At 37.0% G+C, this 17,825-nt stretch overlaps 5 protein-coding genes across 5 annotated transcripts; 3 read left to right on the top strand and 2 right to left on the bottom strand.

Moving 5' to 3' along the window:
* The first annotated feature begins 2,481 nt into the window (after positions 1-2,481).
* Positions 2,482-4,980, top strand: LOC132255179 (uncharacterized). Its single transcript, XM_059743038.1, has 2 exons — positions 2,482-2,709; positions 4,465-4,980. Exons 1-2 carry the CDS (start codon positions 2,482-2,484, stop codon positions 4,978-4,980), a joined length of 744 nt encoding a protein of 247 aa, XP_059599021.1.
* Positions 4,981-5,913: 933 nt separating this feature from the next.
* Positions 5,914-8,171, top strand: LOC100266789 (uncharacterized). The gene is made up of 2 exons (XM_002275476.4): positions 5,914-6,159; positions 7,860-8,171. The coding sequence occupies exons 1-2, from the start codon at positions 5,944-5,946 to the stop codon at positions 7,929-7,931; spliced, it is 288 nt and encodes a 95-aa protein (XP_002275512.1). The 5' UTR covers positions 5,914-5,943; the 3' UTR covers positions 7,932-8,171.
* A 784-nt stretch (positions 8,172-8,955) lies between these two features.
* On the bottom strand, positions 8,956-10,063 carry LOC104881802 (uncharacterized). The gene is made up of 2 exons (XM_010663065.3): positions 9,354-10,063; positions 8,956-9,175 (listed from the first exon to the last, which is right to left on the bottom strand). The coding sequence occupies exons 1-2, from the start codon at positions 10,061-10,063 to the stop codon at positions 8,956-8,958; spliced, it is 930 nt and encodes a 309-aa protein (XP_010661367.1).
* Positions 10,064-10,861: 798 nt separating this feature from the next.
* Positions 10,862-12,290, top strand: LOC100256500 (transcription factor DUO1). Its single transcript, XM_002273436.5, has 3 exons — positions 10,862-11,055; positions 11,376-11,622; positions 11,712-12,290. Exons 1-3 carry the CDS (start codon positions 10,868-10,870, stop codon positions 12,204-12,206), a joined length of 930 nt encoding a protein of 309 aa, XP_002273472.1. The 5' UTR covers positions 10,862-10,867; the 3' UTR covers positions 12,207-12,290.
* A 203-nt stretch (positions 12,291-12,493) lies between these two features.
* On the bottom strand, positions 12,494-16,987 carry LOC100247848 (uncharacterized). Its single transcript, XM_002275548.5, has 4 exons — positions 16,509-16,987; positions 13,521-13,679; positions 13,275-13,383; positions 12,494-12,895 (listed from the first exon to the last, which is right to left on the bottom strand). The coding sequence occupies exons 1-4, from the start codon at positions 16,950-16,952 to the stop codon at positions 12,690-12,692; spliced, it is 918 nt and encodes a 305-aa protein (XP_002275584.1). The 5' UTR covers positions 16,953-16,987; the 3' UTR covers positions 12,494-12,689.
* Between the last annotated feature and the right edge of the window lie 838 nt (positions 16,988-17,825).

Raw genomic sequence — 17,825 nt, forward strand, 5'->3', positions numbered from 1 at the left:
CTAGGCAACCAATCCGATTGTTTTGTGACAATAAAGCCGCATGTGACATTGCTCATAATCTAGTACAACATGATCGTACAAAGCATGTCGAGGTGGATAAATTCTTCATTAAGGAAAAGTTGGATGATAAGATTGTGGAATTGCCTAAGATTCAATCAGAAGATCAATTGGCCGATATTGATTACTACTCAAAAAGTGCTATTTGATAACCTATAATTAATCCTTTTAAACACTTTTGAGTAGTAGTTTAGGCCTTTTAACTCAATTGGCATGTTAAGGATCCTTTAAAGCAATTTTGATCACTTTGTGTAAGTTTTGGTGTTTTTGATAGTATTTTGATCACCAAAGCAAGTCAAGAATGAGGAGAGCTATGAGGAATCTTGGGCAAAGCTTAGAATTCAATTGCTAAGAGTGAATCCGGATTGCAAGGAGAAAAAGCAAAGAGAATCTGCCATGAAGCCTATTCTTGATGACAGTCGTAGCAGCCACTTTTGGAGCACTTTCTGAAGTCCAAATGATGCATGCTATATACCATTTCAAAGCTCAGGAAGTCAACAATCCAATGCTTCAAACGGTACGCAATTTGGAGTTGAAACGAAGAAGTTACAGCCATTACAAGTCAATCACTCTAAAGTGTTGCGGAATCAGCCATTTGTTGCGAGAATTTCGCAGCACTTTTGTACAGTAAGATGTTTCTCCTTCTGACGATGCACGAACCATGCCGCAAGAAGGGAGCTGGAAACCTCAAGATGGAAGCCAACTTTGCAGCCTGGTGAAGATAGCTTGATGTTGCGAAAATATTTCGCAGCCCTCTCGGGTGTCTGCGAAATTTCGCAGACACTACTTTTCTCCTGCGAAATGGCTCCTGAAGCCTCCCGAAGCTTGCTACCGACATTGGGAGATATTTTCCATTAGATTTTTGTTGTCTAAATCCCAAAATACTCCTTGTAAACCACCAATTACATGATTCCTTAGTTTTTAAGTTAGTAAAAAGACCAAATATCTTTGTAATAATTAGTTTTATATTGTTTTGATATAAATACCTCTCGGGAGCCTGTTCTCAGGAGAGGAATTCCTTCTGTAAACGTTTGGTAAGCTAGTAAAGTCTATTTTCTTTCTACTGCCTTACCTTCTCACTTTGTATTTTCATTTTATTTCTAAGTTATGAATTCTCTGAGGAGTTTTCCCCAGAGAATGAGTAACTAAACCTCCAATTCCTTGGAGCTAAGGTTGCCGGGGAAGGTTCCAAGTGCAAGAATGCAAAGCTCTGTGGTTTTAGCTATTAATGAAGAGGAAGTGAAATCCTTTAGTGATTTCTATGTTTTTAGTTAACTTAAAACACCTTGGAGTCACCTGGGCCAACACTTGGTAAGGCAAGTGATTTCCAACCGTGGAAATGCACTAGTTTACCCCTTGCGAGCCTCTGGTAGGTGTCTTCAAGGTAGGATTTTCTGGAATTACCAACACTTGGTAAGCTTTTGGACTCCTAGGAGACATCCATTAGTTATCTCTTGCGAGTTTGTGAAGGGAAGTCCAAGGTTAAAGATCACCTTGAATGGTAAGTGCTCGTGAGAGGCATGAACCATTGCAAGTTGCATCAGTGAGAGAATTAAAGTGAAATCTAATTGAAGGAGTCTCTGTACATCACCGGTTAGAGAATTGACTCTAAGTTGAATCTCTAATGCGAGGAAATGAACCATCTGACCGGAGCTATGTCTTTTGCATGAGGAACCACCCCAGTGAACCTAAATCTCCAAGGAATGTTTTTCTTCCTAAATTATTCCAAACTTCTGTTAAGTTAGTTAGTTTAAGTCTCAACCTTTACCAATCAAAGTTTGTGTTTTATTTCTTAAGCTAACCGTGAAATGAAACAAGACCAATTCACTTGGAATTGGTATCCTTGATTGCTTGTTAGTCATTCCCAGTGAACGATCCTAGAGCCACTATACTATAGTAGCTTTGTATTTGCTACCCTAGTGTATGGTGTTATAGGTATAAATTTTGTTGATCACTTCCTCAATCAAGGAGCACCAGCTGAACACAAATCAGCTGAGACACCAATTGGGCATGAGTCAGATATCCTCACCAAAGCTGTCTCAAGTCAAGTGTTCTCAAAATTTTTAGACAAGTTGGGCATGTGTGACATCTATGCACCAACTTGAGGGGGAGTGTTGAGATATTAGGAATGCTTTCCGTATATCATTCTTTCCTTATATTATTTAGTGTTGAGATATTAGGAATGTTTAAATATTAGGAAAGTTGAGATATTAAGAATATTGAGATATTAGGAATATTGAGATATTAGGAAAGTTGAGATATTAGGATATTAGTTGTTATTTCCTTATATCATTCTTTCCTTGTATCATTCCTTCCCATTCTTAGAATGGTGATTACCCTCTATATATACTCTGTGCATGAACGAATGAAAGTATGAATGGAAAAAACTACCATTTATCAATTTGAAGAGAAACCTGGATTCGAATGTTTGGCCTGAGTAGCTGGAAACCGAAGAAAAAACGAACATGGAAAGGTACCAAGCTTTACCAAATAACGGGATCCCGGAATCCTAAGAAACAGTTGAAGAGGGAGAAACAAAAGAAGTGCAAGAAACAGAAGAAACAGTTGAAGAAGAAGCAGAAGAAGAAGAAAGAAACAGTTGAAAAAGAAACAGAAGAAACAGTTCTTGGAGAAGAAGAAGCAGAAGAAACAGTTGAAGAAGAAGAAGAAGAAGAAGAAGAAGAAGAATAAACAGAAGAAACAGTTGAAGAAGAAACTGAAGAAACATAAGATGGAGAAGAAGAAACAGAAGAAACAAAGTAAACAGTTGAAGAAGGAGAAGAAAGTGAAGAAACAGTAGAAGAAAAAACAGAAGTAACCGAGCCCAAACCATGGAATCAAAGGCCAAGAAAAAGATGGATCAAGAAATTCTTTCTTCAGTAGAAAACACACCGGAAACAAAAAACATCAGACATTGATGACGATTTACGCGCCATGACGGAGTCTAGAGCACTTACAAGACTAAAGAAGAGAACCAGAATGCAAAAAGATTTGTAGATGTAAGACATTGATGTTCAATCATTAGCTTTGTCGTGGGCCAATTTCATTTCTTTCTTAATGTCTGGATTTTAGGGTTTTCATGAACAGCGTTACACTTGATTGATCATATTTTGGAACTTGAGTAATGAAAAACATGGTAGGTTGGGTTATCTTTTTCGTCCCTTTTCTTAGTTACCAAACGGGGGCACGCATATCCTTATGGACTGATCGAGCCCAATTGTGGCACTTGCAGATTGAATGGGATTGCAGAGAAACATGATCACTTTAAAGGTGCAATCTTAAGAACATTGGTAGGAGGGTCGATTGTTGTCAATAGTATGAAGCTATAGTAACTTCAATCAAGTTTGGAGTTTGCAGCATTTTCTTATTAAGATTACGTTTAAGATTTTAGAACTAACACTTGAATTATAAAAATTTTCAAATATTATAAATATTAAAAATACTTCCTAAAATGCTCTAAATATCAATACTAGAGTCCATTTCAAAAAAACATTTTACAAAATTAAGTTTTATAAAACATTTTTAAAATATTAAAAAATCATTTATAATGCTTAATTAAGAATCACTTACTATTAAAAGTGATTCTTTCAAAAACACTTCTACTTTAAATAAAAATAGTGTCAGGTGTACGATTATTATTAACCAAGCATCATCGGAATATCAAGTTGTTAATAAAAAATTATTTTTCTCATATTTAGTTATAGATGCTAAAGAAATTGCTAGAAACTAATTTGAAACTTTGGAAGGATTGGACTATTCCAAATGAAATGGTAGCTTACCTAATAAATAAATCCTCCCATCAAGCACTTGATGATTTTAGGTGGAGACTTTGGTGAGGCAAGATGAAATTAGGGGTAGTTGTTTCACAACTCTTTTGTATTTGACTGTTCAATCGGTCTAACCCGTTTAACATGTTCACAGCCCAACCCCATTTATAACATGTTAATTTGTAAATTTAAAGTTAAAAGGTGTTAACAACCCCATTTCTTGTACTATTTTCTCTCTAAACCACCTCAACTTCAACTCTCAATTCTCTCTCTCTCTCTCTCACTCAAAGTCTCCCCACTTTTGATGCAATTTCCAGACCTTAATGGCCGGAGAAACGCCCCCAACTCATGATAATTCCCACTTGGGGAATGGAGGAGAAGAAGATGAAAAAGAAGAAGAAACCCGGAATCGAAGGCCCAGCTTCGCCAAATGACGGAATCTTGGAATCCCAAAGACCTGAAACGCAAAGAAAAAGGATGAGAAGAAGAAGAAGAAGAGGAAGAAACAGAAGAATCCTGGAATCAAATGTCTCGCCTGAGCTGGGAAACGAAGAAAATCGAATGAGGAGTGGTTCCAAGCTTCACCAAGTCACGGAATCCTGGAATCCTAAAGATCTGAAACGCAAAGAAATGGAACCAGAAGAAAGACGAAGAAACAGAGGAAGAAGAAGAAGAAACTGAAGAAACAGTTGAAGAAGAAGAAGAAGAAGGAGAAAGTAAGGGAACATTTGAAAAAGAAGAAGACGAAACTGAGGAAACAGTTGAAGAGGAAGAAGAAGAAGCAACGGACGAAACAGTTGAAGAAGAAGAAGGAACTGAGGAAACAGATGACGAAGAAGAAGAAACAGACGAAACAGTTGAAGAAGAAATAGGAACTGAGGAAACAGATGACGAAGAAGAAGAAACAGAAGAAACGGTTGAAGAAGAAGAAATAGACGAAACAGTTGAAGAAGAAGAAGAAGAAGAAACTGAGGAAACAGATGATGTTGAAAAAGAAACAGAGGGAACAGTTGAAGAAGAAACTGAGGAAATAGTACAAGAAAAAACAGAAGTGACAGCGCCCAAACGATGGAATCAAGGGCCGAGAAAATATGGAACAAGAAATTCTTCAGCAGAAAACACACTGGAAACAAAAACGTCAAAGACGAATCAATAGTCCCAAGACCGAAGTTCTCGATCATGCTTTCACCCAAAGAAATTGAAGAGGACATCGTGCCATGATCGGAATCAAACCATCTCAAAAACCAAAGAAGAGATCCAAGAAAGTGAAAAAAGTAGTATGATTCTTATTTTCACTTTAAACTCTTTTTAGAGTTAGTAATCTCTCGTAATAAAATTAAGGTCTCCTTACACTTTTGAATTGATACTTATCAAAAGGTAAATAATTTGATCTCATTGCTTTGTACTTCAATTGTGTCTCATTTTGTTTGTAACTCGGTCATGTTCTTTTATATTTAGGTCTCATTTGTTTGTATCTGATCTCATATATTTGTATCATCATGCAACAACCTATATTCCATCATATACTTTTAGGTTATGTTTGGTTCTCGAAAAATATTAAGGAAAGGAAAAAAAATGCAAAAGAAAATGATTTTTTTTATGTTTGGTTGTACTATAAAAAATATCAAAGAAAATAAAATATAATTAAAATTTTATATATTTTTACATTATTTAATTTTCATGTTAATGAGTTAAAATAAATAAAATGAGTTTGAAGTAACAAATAAAAATAATTTATTGATTTTTAATCTATTTTTTATTTTCTTTCACTTTTTTTTTTTTTTTTTTTACTTTTTCTTTTCTTCTACTTTTTCTTTATATTTTATTTCCATTACATCTTCCCTCAAATTTTTCGGGAACCAAACATAACCTTAACGTTTAAGATTATGGGTTCAATAGGTATTGAATGTGTACCCTAGTATTTTCCTAAAATTATATAAATTCATACATAACCTTTTAATGAGATTAGAAAAGATGGTTTTGAAAAGCTAACCCAAATGAGCTGAAGCAGAAAATGTGAGGCCCAAAACAAAAGGGAAGCCCATTAGGGAAAAGCCCAAACCAGAGCATAATAGCCTATATAGACAAAGGACCAAAACAAGGAGAAAAGAGAAGGCAAATGGAGGAAAATGGCCACGGCAGTGGCGATGGTAGTCATTGGTGGTGGGCTCTGGCAAGCGCCGCCCAATTAGGGTGGGGCGTATTCTCGTACCGGAGAGGCGGGGTCGGCGACTCTAGCCTCATGCCAGTCAAAGCCTTTGGCGTCGCCTCCCTCTTCGTCGGCGCTGCCGCCTCGGCCGCCTTTGGCGTCCTCCACGCTTCCGGCATTCACAAGGTTTATGGATCTTCTCCCTCCCTTTATTATATTTTCCAAGATCTGAAATTGAAGCATTTATTGTGGAAGTTTTTGTTTGCACACCAATCAATCACAAAAGGAAGAAAGAATCATGAATTTGTGCCTTCTGATAGTTAAAATACCTAAAAAAGAAAAGGAAGAAAAACCCTAAATGAGTGAGCTATGATATCACAATTTGAATTTAAATTACTTGCGTAGATGAATATGTGCTGCAGGTAACTGATGTACAAATGGATAGAACAATTGATTCCAAGCTATTTGGGTGCAGAGGGGAATGAGAGGTAGATCACTGGGCATTGGATGAAGTGAAATTCACTTGAATTCATAATGGGAAATGAGATAGATTGTTGATTGGAGGAAGAAAGCACAGGAGAAGAACCACTGTCAAGAAGATTAAGGGCTTCTTCTTGTTAAGGTCAAGGATTTCGTCTAATTCGTCAACTGGGTCATTCAAAAAGTTGTAATGCATAACTTCCCTTGATTTGGAGACTAGTATTACTCTTTCAAATTAGGGTTATGATGCAATAAAATTGGCTAACTTGAAGAAGCAACCTTTCAACACCCAAATCTCCTAGGATGGAGACAGAGTATTTCGCATCTCACAAGGGCATTGTCAGTTTCTGGTAGTACCCTTGGCCTCCTTAGGTGGTTGAAATGGGTTTGCATTTGGAGGAATTACAATTCAGTAAAGTTGGAATATGTTAGCTACTTGTATGAATTCTGCTTTCTTGGTGCTGAAAGTTGCTGGCTGTCTAATGTTTAGTTTGAGGTTGTTTTAGGTATTTTCTTTATTTAGTTTGAAGTGTATAATCCAAGACTAGCAGAAGCAACTCACCCCCAAGTACTTGGGATTAAGACTTTGCGAGACTTAATAGGATTTTACAATATGTTCTTTGTTTTATTAAAAGTTTGTATGTTTGAGCTTTAATGATTTTGGCAACAGGGCTTAGATATGAAAAAACCCGATTGTTTTCTACTTGAGCAAAGTTTGTGGAGATCATTGCAGTGGATAATTTTAACTAAATATGAGCTCATATTAACCGCACTTGTTAGTGAGAATAGTTGAAAGCATTATAGAAATTACAAATTTGTCATTTTCTTTTGGGACCTCCCTACATACTTGTATGGCTCAATGCGCACCTACATGAAAGGAGATTACAATTTCCTCACTATTGAAGAATATGGGATTGGGTCATTGTTACAGGGAGAGGCATGATCATCATAATAAACATTTCGGAGTGATATTGGATACACTGGAAAAAGGATTGGCTTAATGTAATATTATAGATAAGCTCCTCCCATTTTCTTCATTTCTTTCTTTTAAAAGCCCACTCTTTCATTCCTCAATCTACCGTTACAATCTAGCCAAATCATATCCAGTTTCATCTCTTTCCCTTTTGATGCTATGTAATTTGCACCTAAAACCTAGGTCACTTGTATCAGCCTTATTCTCTATTTTGAGTATTGGCCTTCAAGATATTGTTAAACATATCAATCAAGTGGAAAGATTCAAAATGCATATTTGAACTCTATTCCTTGCTCCTTTTTGGGGATAATGCAATATGATATCCTAAATATTATTCTCATGCTTACATCTTTTACAACATTGTATTACAAAAACCATGTATGTATGATCTAGTATTTGTGTGATGCACTGACAGGCTGCCTGATATTTGTAGGTAGAAGACCTCAAGGAAATGGGTGCCAATATAAGGACAGGACTTGGAGTTCGTCCACGAGGCACGGGATAAATAAATTTTTTATTTACTTTCTTTTCTTTTTTTATGGTAAATTTGAATGTCATAACAAGCTTTGTATTTGGGATTCTGATTATGAGGAAAGAATTGGAGTGTTCTGCTTTTGTATTCCTGTAAGAACTCTTCATCTTTTTTAGCTAGAAAAGTCCTATTTCATTCAGTTGTAGGCATGATGTAGTTAACTAAACTAAGCTCTCCTCATTTGAGGAAAATGAAAAGGAAAATATTCTTTAATTAAGCTCTTTACAAAGTTCAGGTTTCCAAAAAGATATTAAATCCTTGCCTCAGCTGGTACAAATATTGATGTCTGGCTATGGTTTTGGTTATTCACTGTATAGTTAGTTTTGCTGCATTGGTTTAATAGTTAAGAGCACCAGTCATAAGATAATAGATTATCCGAGAGAGCAGGCACTTTGATCGAACTGAGATCGGGTCTAACATGCATAAGGTGATGGATCATTTGGTTAATATCTCGCATTTGGATTGGAGTGCTTCTTTGGATGACCTTATCTAAACTTTGATGTTAGATTTCAGTACCATCTGCTTGCTGATACATTTTCCTTGGTGTCTGTCCCTTCTCATGTTTTGGAATGAGAATATCGACCTTGGTTTTCTGCATATATGTCTGAATCCTATTTGGATCCCAATTTTCCATTTTTTCTGCATACTAGTAAATTTCTTGGTTTTCCTTCAGGACAAGGAGCTGCTGAGAAAACATTGGGAAGAAAAAGAAATTGATGCAATGCTATCCTCATCAAGACTCCCATTTTGTCACCATGGAAATCTGTTCATTGTTTGTACTGACCTATCATTAAGTTTTGAGTCTCGGAATCAAAACTTCTTGATTTATGTATTTTTCCTTCTAAAAGAGAACACTTATTTGAGAAATTAAAAAAAAAAAAATTAATTGTCTTTTTAAAAAATCACGTGCGGTTTTTATCACACATCACCGTTATAGTCCACAGAAAAAATAATATAATTTTTCATAAGATTCTGCAAATTAAATTAACTTTAATAATTAATTCTGCTCAGAATGAGAGGTTGATACTTCCTTCTTGGGTTGATACTTCTTGCACCAAAGTGGCCTTCCATGGACCAAAAATTTGGCATGCTCTTTGTTGTTGACGATCAAGGCTGGCACGCTGGATTTAGTGAACACCACCTTCCCGAACAACGGCGGTCCTCTTCTGGTCTCCGCCCAGTTCACGTCAACCTTTTCTACGCAATCTCCATACATCCTGTCACATTTCCACCATTATTAATGAACATTCTAATATATATTCATATTTCTATCATATTTGTCACGTAAACTTCCTCCTGATTGAGTATGCATGCATGCATGCAAGTGTTGGATATTCCATACGTACGTACGTCCTAAGGAGAAAAGCAAAATTAGCCTAGGGATTCAATATTTACGTAGTAAAAAACTGCCATAACTGGAAATTGCTCAGAGGATATCCATTGGAGAAGGTGATGAACAAGCTTCGATCTTCCTCGGGTGCTCTCTCTTGCCACGGGTTCCATTCCTTCGCAAAAGGGTTGAGTTTGGATCGAGCCCTAGTTAGCAGCGGCCCATTTATTGGGGAAAGCCCTGGCAGGCCTGCAGCGCCACCCTGCTGGTTCATCCCCTGTCCCATTGGTCGGAACCATTTCCTCACAACCTGTCCAGTAGTTTTAATATCATGGGATTCATCACAAGTGTTATTATTATCAGCCTTGAGCCCTCTCTCTTCCAAAATATCCTTGAAAATCACGCTGCATACTCCATTACAGAGTCCAGAAATGTCCTTGGAGACGGAATCTTTGTTTTTGGATATGTTAAAGAGGGAGGAACGGCACCCAGAAAGCCTAGCAGTGATCGGAATGACACCCAATGAACCAGACTGAAGTGAATCAGAGTTGAGAGAAGCCAAGGCCACCTTGGCTTCAGCACAGGCATGGGCCAAGAGTTCATCATCATGACAGCACAATCGTTTCACTATGTCTTCGTACCCTTCTGCCTCAAGCCATAGCCAGAAGGAAACAATCCTCATGGAGAGTTGGACGTCGGTCCCCATATCAAGAATTCTGCGAAACACAATCCTTTCCAGATGGTGGAGGGCGACAATGGCCTGAACTGCGTCCATGGAGATGAAATAAACTGTGGAGAGAATGAAAATGAGTGCCTGTGTGGAGGAACAAGCTTTGCTTCTCTCTCTCAAGAGAGAGAAAATTCGTGTGTGCACGTGGGGAGAGAGACAGAGACACTGGGTTGGTGAGAAACAAGAGGGATTGAGGGTTCATTTCATACTGACACTTGGGGACAGTTTAGGACAGTTGAGAAGGGTTGTGACTGTTGAGAGAGACAGAGAGAGGCGTCTTACGTTATTTTGCAGCGGATGCAACGATTGACAGTCTGAAAATAACATGGTGTTTGGCAGATGGGATTTTGGTTTATGAATTTGAAAAATAATTTTTTTTATTATATAATGAAAGGATTTTTAATAACAAGTTTTTTATATTAAATAAAATATATTTTAATTTTTTTATATTCAAAATCTAAAAATTTTCATATTTTTTTCAAATATTTTTATTCTATTATGTCTAATCATAATTTCTCCAAAACAAAAATAAATATATAATTTTAAAATGATAATATTATCCTACGTGTCCTGTCGAAAAATTCTCCACGAAAATCCACAAACAATTTGAGAAAAAAAAAATCAGGTAAAATTTTGTTACCGCTAGCGTGGTATTTGGGGTAATAAGAAAAATCATGGGGGCATGATGGTAAAATTGAAAATTTTGAAAATAGAGAAAAATGGGGAAATGTGGGTGAATAGTGGGAAGTGGGGGGTGCCAGTAACCGCTTTAACCGTCACCAAACAAGGAAAAAAAGAGAGAAAGAAAAGTTGCAGAGAAAACTGGAAAAGAAAGGAGTGAAATTAAGAATGGAAGGAGAGAGAGAGGAGATAAAGAAAGGGCCATGGAAGGCAGAGGAAGATGAGGTGCTGATAAACCATGTGAACAAGTATGGCCCCAGAGACTGGAGCTCCATTCGCTCCAAAGGGCTCTTGCAGCGCACTGGCAAGTCCTGTCGCCTCCGTTGGGTCAACAAACTCAGACCCAACTTGAAGAAGTACTCCATTTTCCTGCTCTTTCTCGCCCTTTCTTTTCTTATGTAACACACACGGCGAACCAACATGTCATATGGTCACTGCGTCTATCTGAGAAGAAAATAAAGCAATGCATGCAGTTTCTGAAAATACTTTCATGATCTTGAAAGCGTTTTCTCGAACTGCATTTTTGAATTACTATTTTGATGAATTTAATAATATGGGGCATCTGCTGTAGAAAACTAGAAGTATTTTTATCATATTGAGATGGTGATGATGGGGTATTTGCCTTTCTTTCTTTCTTCGTTTTTTTTTTTTTTTTTTTTGTTCTTATTTTTCCCAGTGGGTGCAAGTTTTCATCAGAGGAGGAGAGGCTGGTGATAGAGTTGCAGGCACAGTTTGGGAACAAATGGGCGAGAATCGCTACGTATTTGCCAGGGAGAACTGATAATGATGTGAAGAATTTTTGGAGCAGCAGGCAGAAGAGGTTGGCCAGGATTTTGCAGACTCCATCTTCTTCACCATCTTCTTCCCAATCACACAAAAACCCTGGGGAAGTCCCATTTCTTCATGATTTCCCAACTCTAGAGGTAACCAAATACATTAACTCATAACACTCTGGGGGACAGAAATTCCATTGTCTCTTTGTCTGTGATGTCGGTTTTTCTTCATTTTTCAGGTCCCCAACTTCAGTGCTTCAATGGAGGAAGACTTATCCTCAAAATCATCCTATATTGACAACTCTGAAATGATCAAGTTGGTGGGTTTACCAGATATGGTAGAGCCTAACTTGCCGGCTTTGGAGACCAACCTTTTCCAACTTCAGTTCAACCATGCTGATCAGAAGACTCCATGCATGGAGTCCCAATCACAATTCCCCTTCCCTCACCTCCCACAACCCCAACCAGCCCTCACGCTCTCGCCAGAGAGCCAAGAACTGGTGGCTAGACTTGATGATCCCAACTTTTTTGATGTATTTGGAGACCGAGATGTTTCTCAGGAACTGGGGAATGGAGCTCAATTTCCTGTTGAGCCAACATTTTTTGAACTGGAAAGTTGCAAAAGCTGTGGGAAACGAAAGGAGAACCCCATGACTCCGGACAGCTTCTTTGATGACTTCCCAACCGACATGTTTGATCATATGGAGCCCCTTCCGAGCCCGTCAGAGTGGTGATTTAGGTAAATTTAGAGATGACAAGGCTGTTAACATTTCTACACTAGTTTCTGTAGTGGCATTCAAATACGCTAGTGACTGCTATTCTTGTACTAAGACTCTTTTCTGAGATTAGTAATTCAAATATCCAAAACCATAATATTTTATTCCATAAATATAACACAATTCACAAGACAAATTTAAAAATGATACAAGACATAAGTTTTAGGGCAATGAAAATATGCTTTCCTCTAAAAAATGAGGAAAAAAAAAGGCATAAAAATTATGTGCTGCAACAACATAACAAATACAACAAGAAGTTTCTTTCATTTCTCCAATGTTTGTGCTCTTCTCAATCATTAGCACTTAAAAGAAATAAATTGATCTCTTCCTGAAGGAAGATCAATATCAAGTTTGATGCCTTGTACATTCAATGAGTTTCAGGCTTTAGGAGTGTCCTCCCACTGGAGGAGTTTAAATGGAGGAACTTAAATAAATTACATGTTACACAGGATTGGTAATAGGGCTCAAGGGGTAGTAACTGATACCAGTTTGACCGTGTTTTGTGAGTGCCTGAAAGTTTCCTGCTGTAAATGACTCATTATTACCAAAGAAGATGGGTCTTCTTGAGTGTGAAAATGCACAATAATCCACTTCATAAACTGTAGCATCCTTCATGAATGCAGAAATTGAAACCCCAACACCTTCCCCTGCACAGGATAATCATGGCACAAGTAATTTAGAGGAGTGTTTAGAAACCATATTAGAAGGATATCAAAGGCATTGAATGCCATAAGGAGTAAAAATCCTATGTTGTATCCCAATATTTTCTGAATGCACGAATAGTATGATTTATAGAATCAATCTCATGGAAAAGCAAAATAAATGCTATTGAGAGCAATGCACAAGCAAAAAGAAATCATTTTGTTCCCAGTTGGTGCTCAGACACCAAGTTAAGGGTTAGAGCAACAGATACAAATGCATCTTGCAGACCCTGGGTTGCAAGACAAGGTATGTTATAGTCTCAAAGGATAGACATCATATTGTTAAAAATGAAATTAAAATTCAGAACAAAGAAATTGAAGATACCATGTGTGACCAGCAACAAGTTTTCTGAAGGGAATTTATCTGCAAGGGCCTGAATAACCTTTTCGTATCTGATCCTTGAACCTGGCACCCCCTCTTCATACTGTGGCAACTATACCTCAAGCAAAGAGTCCATCTCAGTACATATAATATTGTTTGTGGAGACAAATGCATATACGGTTATGGTAACCAAGAAAATTTCAATTATAAAGCAAAAAAAAAAAGAAAATACGTTAGTGTCATGCATACTTCTTGGTACACTCGTTCCACAGTAGTATCCACTGTACCAGCCGGTAACATAGCTTCAAGCTCTGATACGTTGAAACCCCAATTCCCATCTTTAGGAGCCAATTCAAGCCTTATGGCTTCCCTGCTCATCATCTCACATAATCCAAACTCAATTGATACCTGAAAAATAAGTAAAAAAAAAAAATTCAAGCAGGTAAATGTTAAGGCTGGATCGATCTGGTTAACTTTCCAATCTGGAGACATATGCTGATCAAATCATCTTACAGGAATGCAAATCACATCAATTTAAGATATGGTGAGATCCTGTGGGCATTTGAATATATAATTTCATCCATTTTTCTGTTTTTATCTTTTGGGTATTAAGAAGCCCCTAAAAAATTTGTTTGAGTGTTAACATCCCACAGGGGGAGGAAGTTCATCCATGAGCATTCTGAGCATACCTTAACATTTCTTATCCACTCATTGCATCAGATCAACAAATCAGAGAGCAATGAAAGACAAATTCGGAATAAATGTATTTGCATCTATTAGATACCAGATCAAAACTGTTAGATAATTTCTTTTCATCAGAGTGCATCTGGATATACGTTGATTTGGTACCAATTAAATCCCATTTATTAACAGCCCATGCAGAAAATTTATCAGCTTCTGAAGTACACCAAATTCTAGCATGTAAATCTAGATGGAACTTAAGCCTCAAAAGGAAGAGGAAGTAACAGATGGAACTTAAGTCTCAAAAGGAAGAGGAAGTAATTTCACTTGTGTCATACGGTGGATGTACATACAATATCTGTAGAGGCATTAGTTGGAAATAAAAGTCACCAATTAGCTGTAGCTGCGTGTGATGTGAAAAAGAGAGGAAAAAATTTATAGGGAGGAGGGCATCAATGTCTTGTTTGTTCCGTTTATGTCCCACATAACTTGAGAATCTCCAGAAGACTAACCAAGTTCCTTTTCCGATAAGCTTCTCATTGTTGACAGAACCAGGTAATACTCTTTCCCATATCAACAAGGTTTTCATCATTGGTAGGGAAATATGTGTTAAAAAGCCGTGTGACAATCTGCACATATATTTCCCATCTCTTAGGGAAATTTTAATTCCCTGTTAGAACATAAGTATGTACCCGAGGACTCAATTGGTTTTAGGACACAACATAATCAGAAAATAAAACGTGTTCCAAGCCCATGGATGTGTTTTGTGTATCTCTGAGATGGTAGGAATAGTAAGATATATCAATGAAGGATTTTCATTGTTTGAAGAAGTGCAGAGTTGTTACTGTCATGGTACCTAAAAATGTAGTCCTGTACGAACAATACTAAGAGGAATTTTCAGTAGACCTTCCAGGATCCACCTTTTCAAGTGCAAAATAATGCGAACAGGCTAAGAGTCTATATGTTCTCCTAATGAGTAAAACCAAGTACAGATACTGCTAAGAAATCCATGTGGTTCACCATCTAAGCTCTTCCACATCAAAATTTCCATAAGCTTTGCAGAGTGGAAGATAGAGTGCATGTCATCCATAATAACAGGCAAATGCTATGTCTTTTGTTACTGCTAGTTTTTTCAATTTTGGTGCATGTGGATTGGGGTTTGTTGTTTGGTTTTATTATAGGACTCAAACTTCCAAGGTTGAACACTGAATAGAATCTTATATGCTGTTAGTGAATCTTACATGCTGTTTTCACACTGTCTTCACCAAGTTTACAGCTAGCGTATAAGCAACGCAAAAGGTGTGGAATTGTAGACTGTCTCCTTAAGACAGTAACTTTGTAGTTTTCTTTCATAGACTAATACTTAAATTCTGATCAACCACTCTTCAGTTACATATCACTGAAAAACTGCAATTGCAAAAATAGCTAGAATGTTTTAATCATTCATCAATTAGTTCTGATAACAAAAATGTTTTACCACTGCAGCATGAAAGGATTTGAACTAGATTTTATAATCAATCTGAATCACCCATAGCTTTTGATTTCCAAATTGGGTGTCAAAAATTTCCTCAGCCTGTATTTGACTGCCACAAATTCCAACATATCGTTTCCAACAAGCCAAATTATAATATTCTTATTTTCTCAATAAAACTTTGACCTAACTTGTGCATCATTTTCCCGGATGCTGGAGACCAATCTAATTTCAACAAACCAGAATTATAATATTTTCATTTACTCTAACAAAGTTTCCACCAAAGTTGTGAACCATTTTCCCAGATGTTTCCGCCAAGTCAAGAAAAGACCACTGACACCACCAACCTAATTTCCATGTTTGGCTCCTGGGACAAAGTAAACAGCAAAAGGAAAGCACAAATTTGGAACAAAAAATTTTAGACCATGAGACAAAAACCTCCACCGGCCTGAGCCTGAAACACCTCTTTCTTATGTTTCAACAAAACGAAAAATGCTTAAAATCTTCTAATTTTTGGCAACCCCATGAGACAAAAACCTTCGCACAGCTGAACATAGAACATCTCTTTCCTATAAGAAATCTTCTATGCAGGGAACAGAGTAAAATCCATTCAATCAAATTGAATTTCATACATATATGTATACACAAAGTTTGAAAAGGCTAGGTTTATTAAAGAATGAATCTATATCAGGAAATTTTTCCACACAAGCCTTTGAGACAAAAATCTCCGTCTAACTGAACCTAACGCATCTCTTTCCTATCCAAAGTTATCTTGTCCTCTGGTTTCTCAGCAACCAAACAGAGTGTTGACATCATTCGATCAAAATAAAATCAAATTCACAATATACACATATGTCTACCATTCACGATCCTGTGAGACAAAACCTCCACAAAACTGAGCCTAATACATCTCCTTCCTATTAAAAAAAAAAAATTATTTTCTTGTCCCTTATTTCTCAGAAACCAAACAGAGTGCAAACATAATTCAATCAACTCCAATTTCACACATGCAAACATACGCGAGATTTGACAAGAACCAGGTCAACAATTGATATAAAACAAAGCTATTGATAGAGAGACCAGACCTTGAGCTTGGAAGGATCGATGGCGACACCGTCGCCTGTCATATTGACGGGATCGTCATCGATGGCGCAGAGAGCAGAGATCACTTCGGAGGCAGTCTGAACACAGCGGAGAAACGGAGACACTAAAACCCTGTGGATCGGAAAACCCAGCTGGGATCGGAGCTTCCGGCCTGTGCAGAAAGCCCGGACCTTGCCGGGGTCGGCGAGCGGCGGGTCCCACGGCCTCGCCGCCGTGGATACCCAGAGCGGCTCGGTGTTGTCGAGGCGGTCTCCGTGCCTCATTACGACGACGTTTTGGAAGTGTTGAGAATCTGAAGAGTCCATGCTGAGATTTCGCGAGGAGGAGATGGAGGCTTTAGTGAGAGAAAGAGGGAGTTGCCTTAGAGAGAGAACGCAAGGAACGAGAATTGCAGAAGAGAGGGATATGGTTAGAAGATGCGACATCGAGGGAGATGACGTGGAAAATCAAAGACTTATTGGTCATTCTTTATTTTATATATTTATTTATTTTTATTAATTTTCCTCTCGTTTTCTGAGAAAGTTACGTGATGACGTGCCTTTTTCAGTCTTGTTCTTTCATTTGTTGACTCTCAAACCCGGACAACACGTACGAAATTTTTTTTTTTTTAAATGAGAATGTAATATAAATATTTTCTTTATTTTGATAAATTAGATAAAATGATTTGTAAATAACTTAATTATTTAATAAATTTAAAAAACCATTAAACTAATTTTAAATAATATATAAATCATTTAACTAAAATTTCATAGGATCAGGAGAAAGAGGAAAGGAAAGGCCTTTGGATACAATTAGTTGATGTTGTGCACGTGAATCACATGATTGCGTTAATCACGTGGAACTAATATTCCCTGTGTGATGGTGTAGGCCTTAGCATGCACAACCACACCACAATCTGTATAAAGATAAATGTGTTTTTTTTTTTTAATTTTTATTTTAATATACAAATAACCCTCATATTTTAAAATATATATATGCAATGAAAACATAAATTATGTCAAAATTCAAAACGAATTAAGAGAAACCAAAAAATACACAGATATTTCACAAAGAAATTTAAAGAAAAAAAACATAAAATTTTATATTACATAACTTAAAAAAACATACATATTAGAAGAAATAGGAAAACGGAATACCTTACAATGGTAGGGATAGGGATAGGAAAGCTTTAAAAAAAGCTTTGGGCTTGAAGGCTTACATGATGAGAGAGAAAGAAGAGAGAAGGAGGAGCTTAGGATGAGAAGAAGAGTAAAAAATGAATCGTGCTTATAACTGAGGATCAAACCTTCTTAAATAAC

The sequence above is a fragment of the Vitis vinifera genome, chromosome 15, assembly GCF_030704535.1.
Source record: "Vitis vinifera cultivar Pinot Noir 40024 chromosome 15, ASM3070453v1".
Classification (NCBI taxonomy): Eukaryota; Viridiplantae; Streptophyta; class Magnoliopsida; order Vitales; family Vitaceae; genus Vitis; species Vitis vinifera.

Excerpts from the sequence above, each read along its gene's own strand:
- LOC132255179 (XM_059743038.1), top strand. The coding sequence starts at position 2,482 with ATGTTTGGCCTGAGTAGCTGGAAACCGAAGAAAAAACGAACATGGAAA. Across the intron at positions 2,710-4,464 it reads AAGAAGAAGCAGAAGAAACA|AAGAAAGACGAAGAAACAGA; the intron begins GTTGAAGAAGAA and ends AAATGGAACCAG.
- LOC100266789 (XM_002275476.4), top strand. The coding sequence starts at position 5,944 with ATGGAGGAAAATGGCCACGGCAGTGGCGATGGTAGTCATTGGTGGTGG. Across the intron at positions 6,160-7,859 it reads ACGCTTCCGGCATTCACAAG|GTAGAAGACCTCAAGGAAAT; the intron begins GTTTATGGATCT and ends TGATATTTGTAG.
- LOC104881802 (XM_010663065.3), bottom strand. The coding sequence starts at position 10,063 with ATGGACGCAGTTCAGGCCATTGTCGCCCTCCACCATCTGGAAAGGATT. Across the intron at positions 9,176-9,353 it reads TTATGGCAGTTTTTTACTAC|GATGTATGGAGATTGCGTAG; the intron begins GTAAATATTGAA and ends GAAATGTGACAG.
- LOC100256500 (XM_002273436.5), top strand. The coding sequence starts at position 10,868 with ATGGAAGGAGAGAGAGAGGAGATAAAGAAAGGGCCATGGAAGGCAGAG. Across the intron at positions 11,056-11,375 it reads CTCAGACCCAACTTGAAGAA|TGGGTGCAAGTTTTCATCAG; the intron begins GTACTCCATTTT and ends TATTTTTCCCAG. Across the intron at positions 11,623-11,711 it reads ATGATTTCCCAACTCTAGAG|GTCCCCAACTTCAGTGCTTC; the intron begins GTAACCAAATAC and ends TTCATTTTTCAG.
- LOC100247848 (XM_002275548.5), bottom strand. The coding sequence starts at position 16,952 with ATGTCGCATCTTCTAACCATATCCCTCTCTTCTGCAATTCTCGTTCCT. Across the intron at positions 13,680-16,508 it reads TCGATCCTTCCAAGCTCAAG|GTATCAATTGAGTTTGGATT; the intron begins GTCTGGTCTCTC and ends CTTATTTTTCAG. Across the intron at positions 12,896-13,274 it reads CTTGTTGCTGGTCACACATG|GGGAAGGTGTTGGGGTTTCA; the intron begins GTATCTTCAATT and ends TATCCTGTGCAG.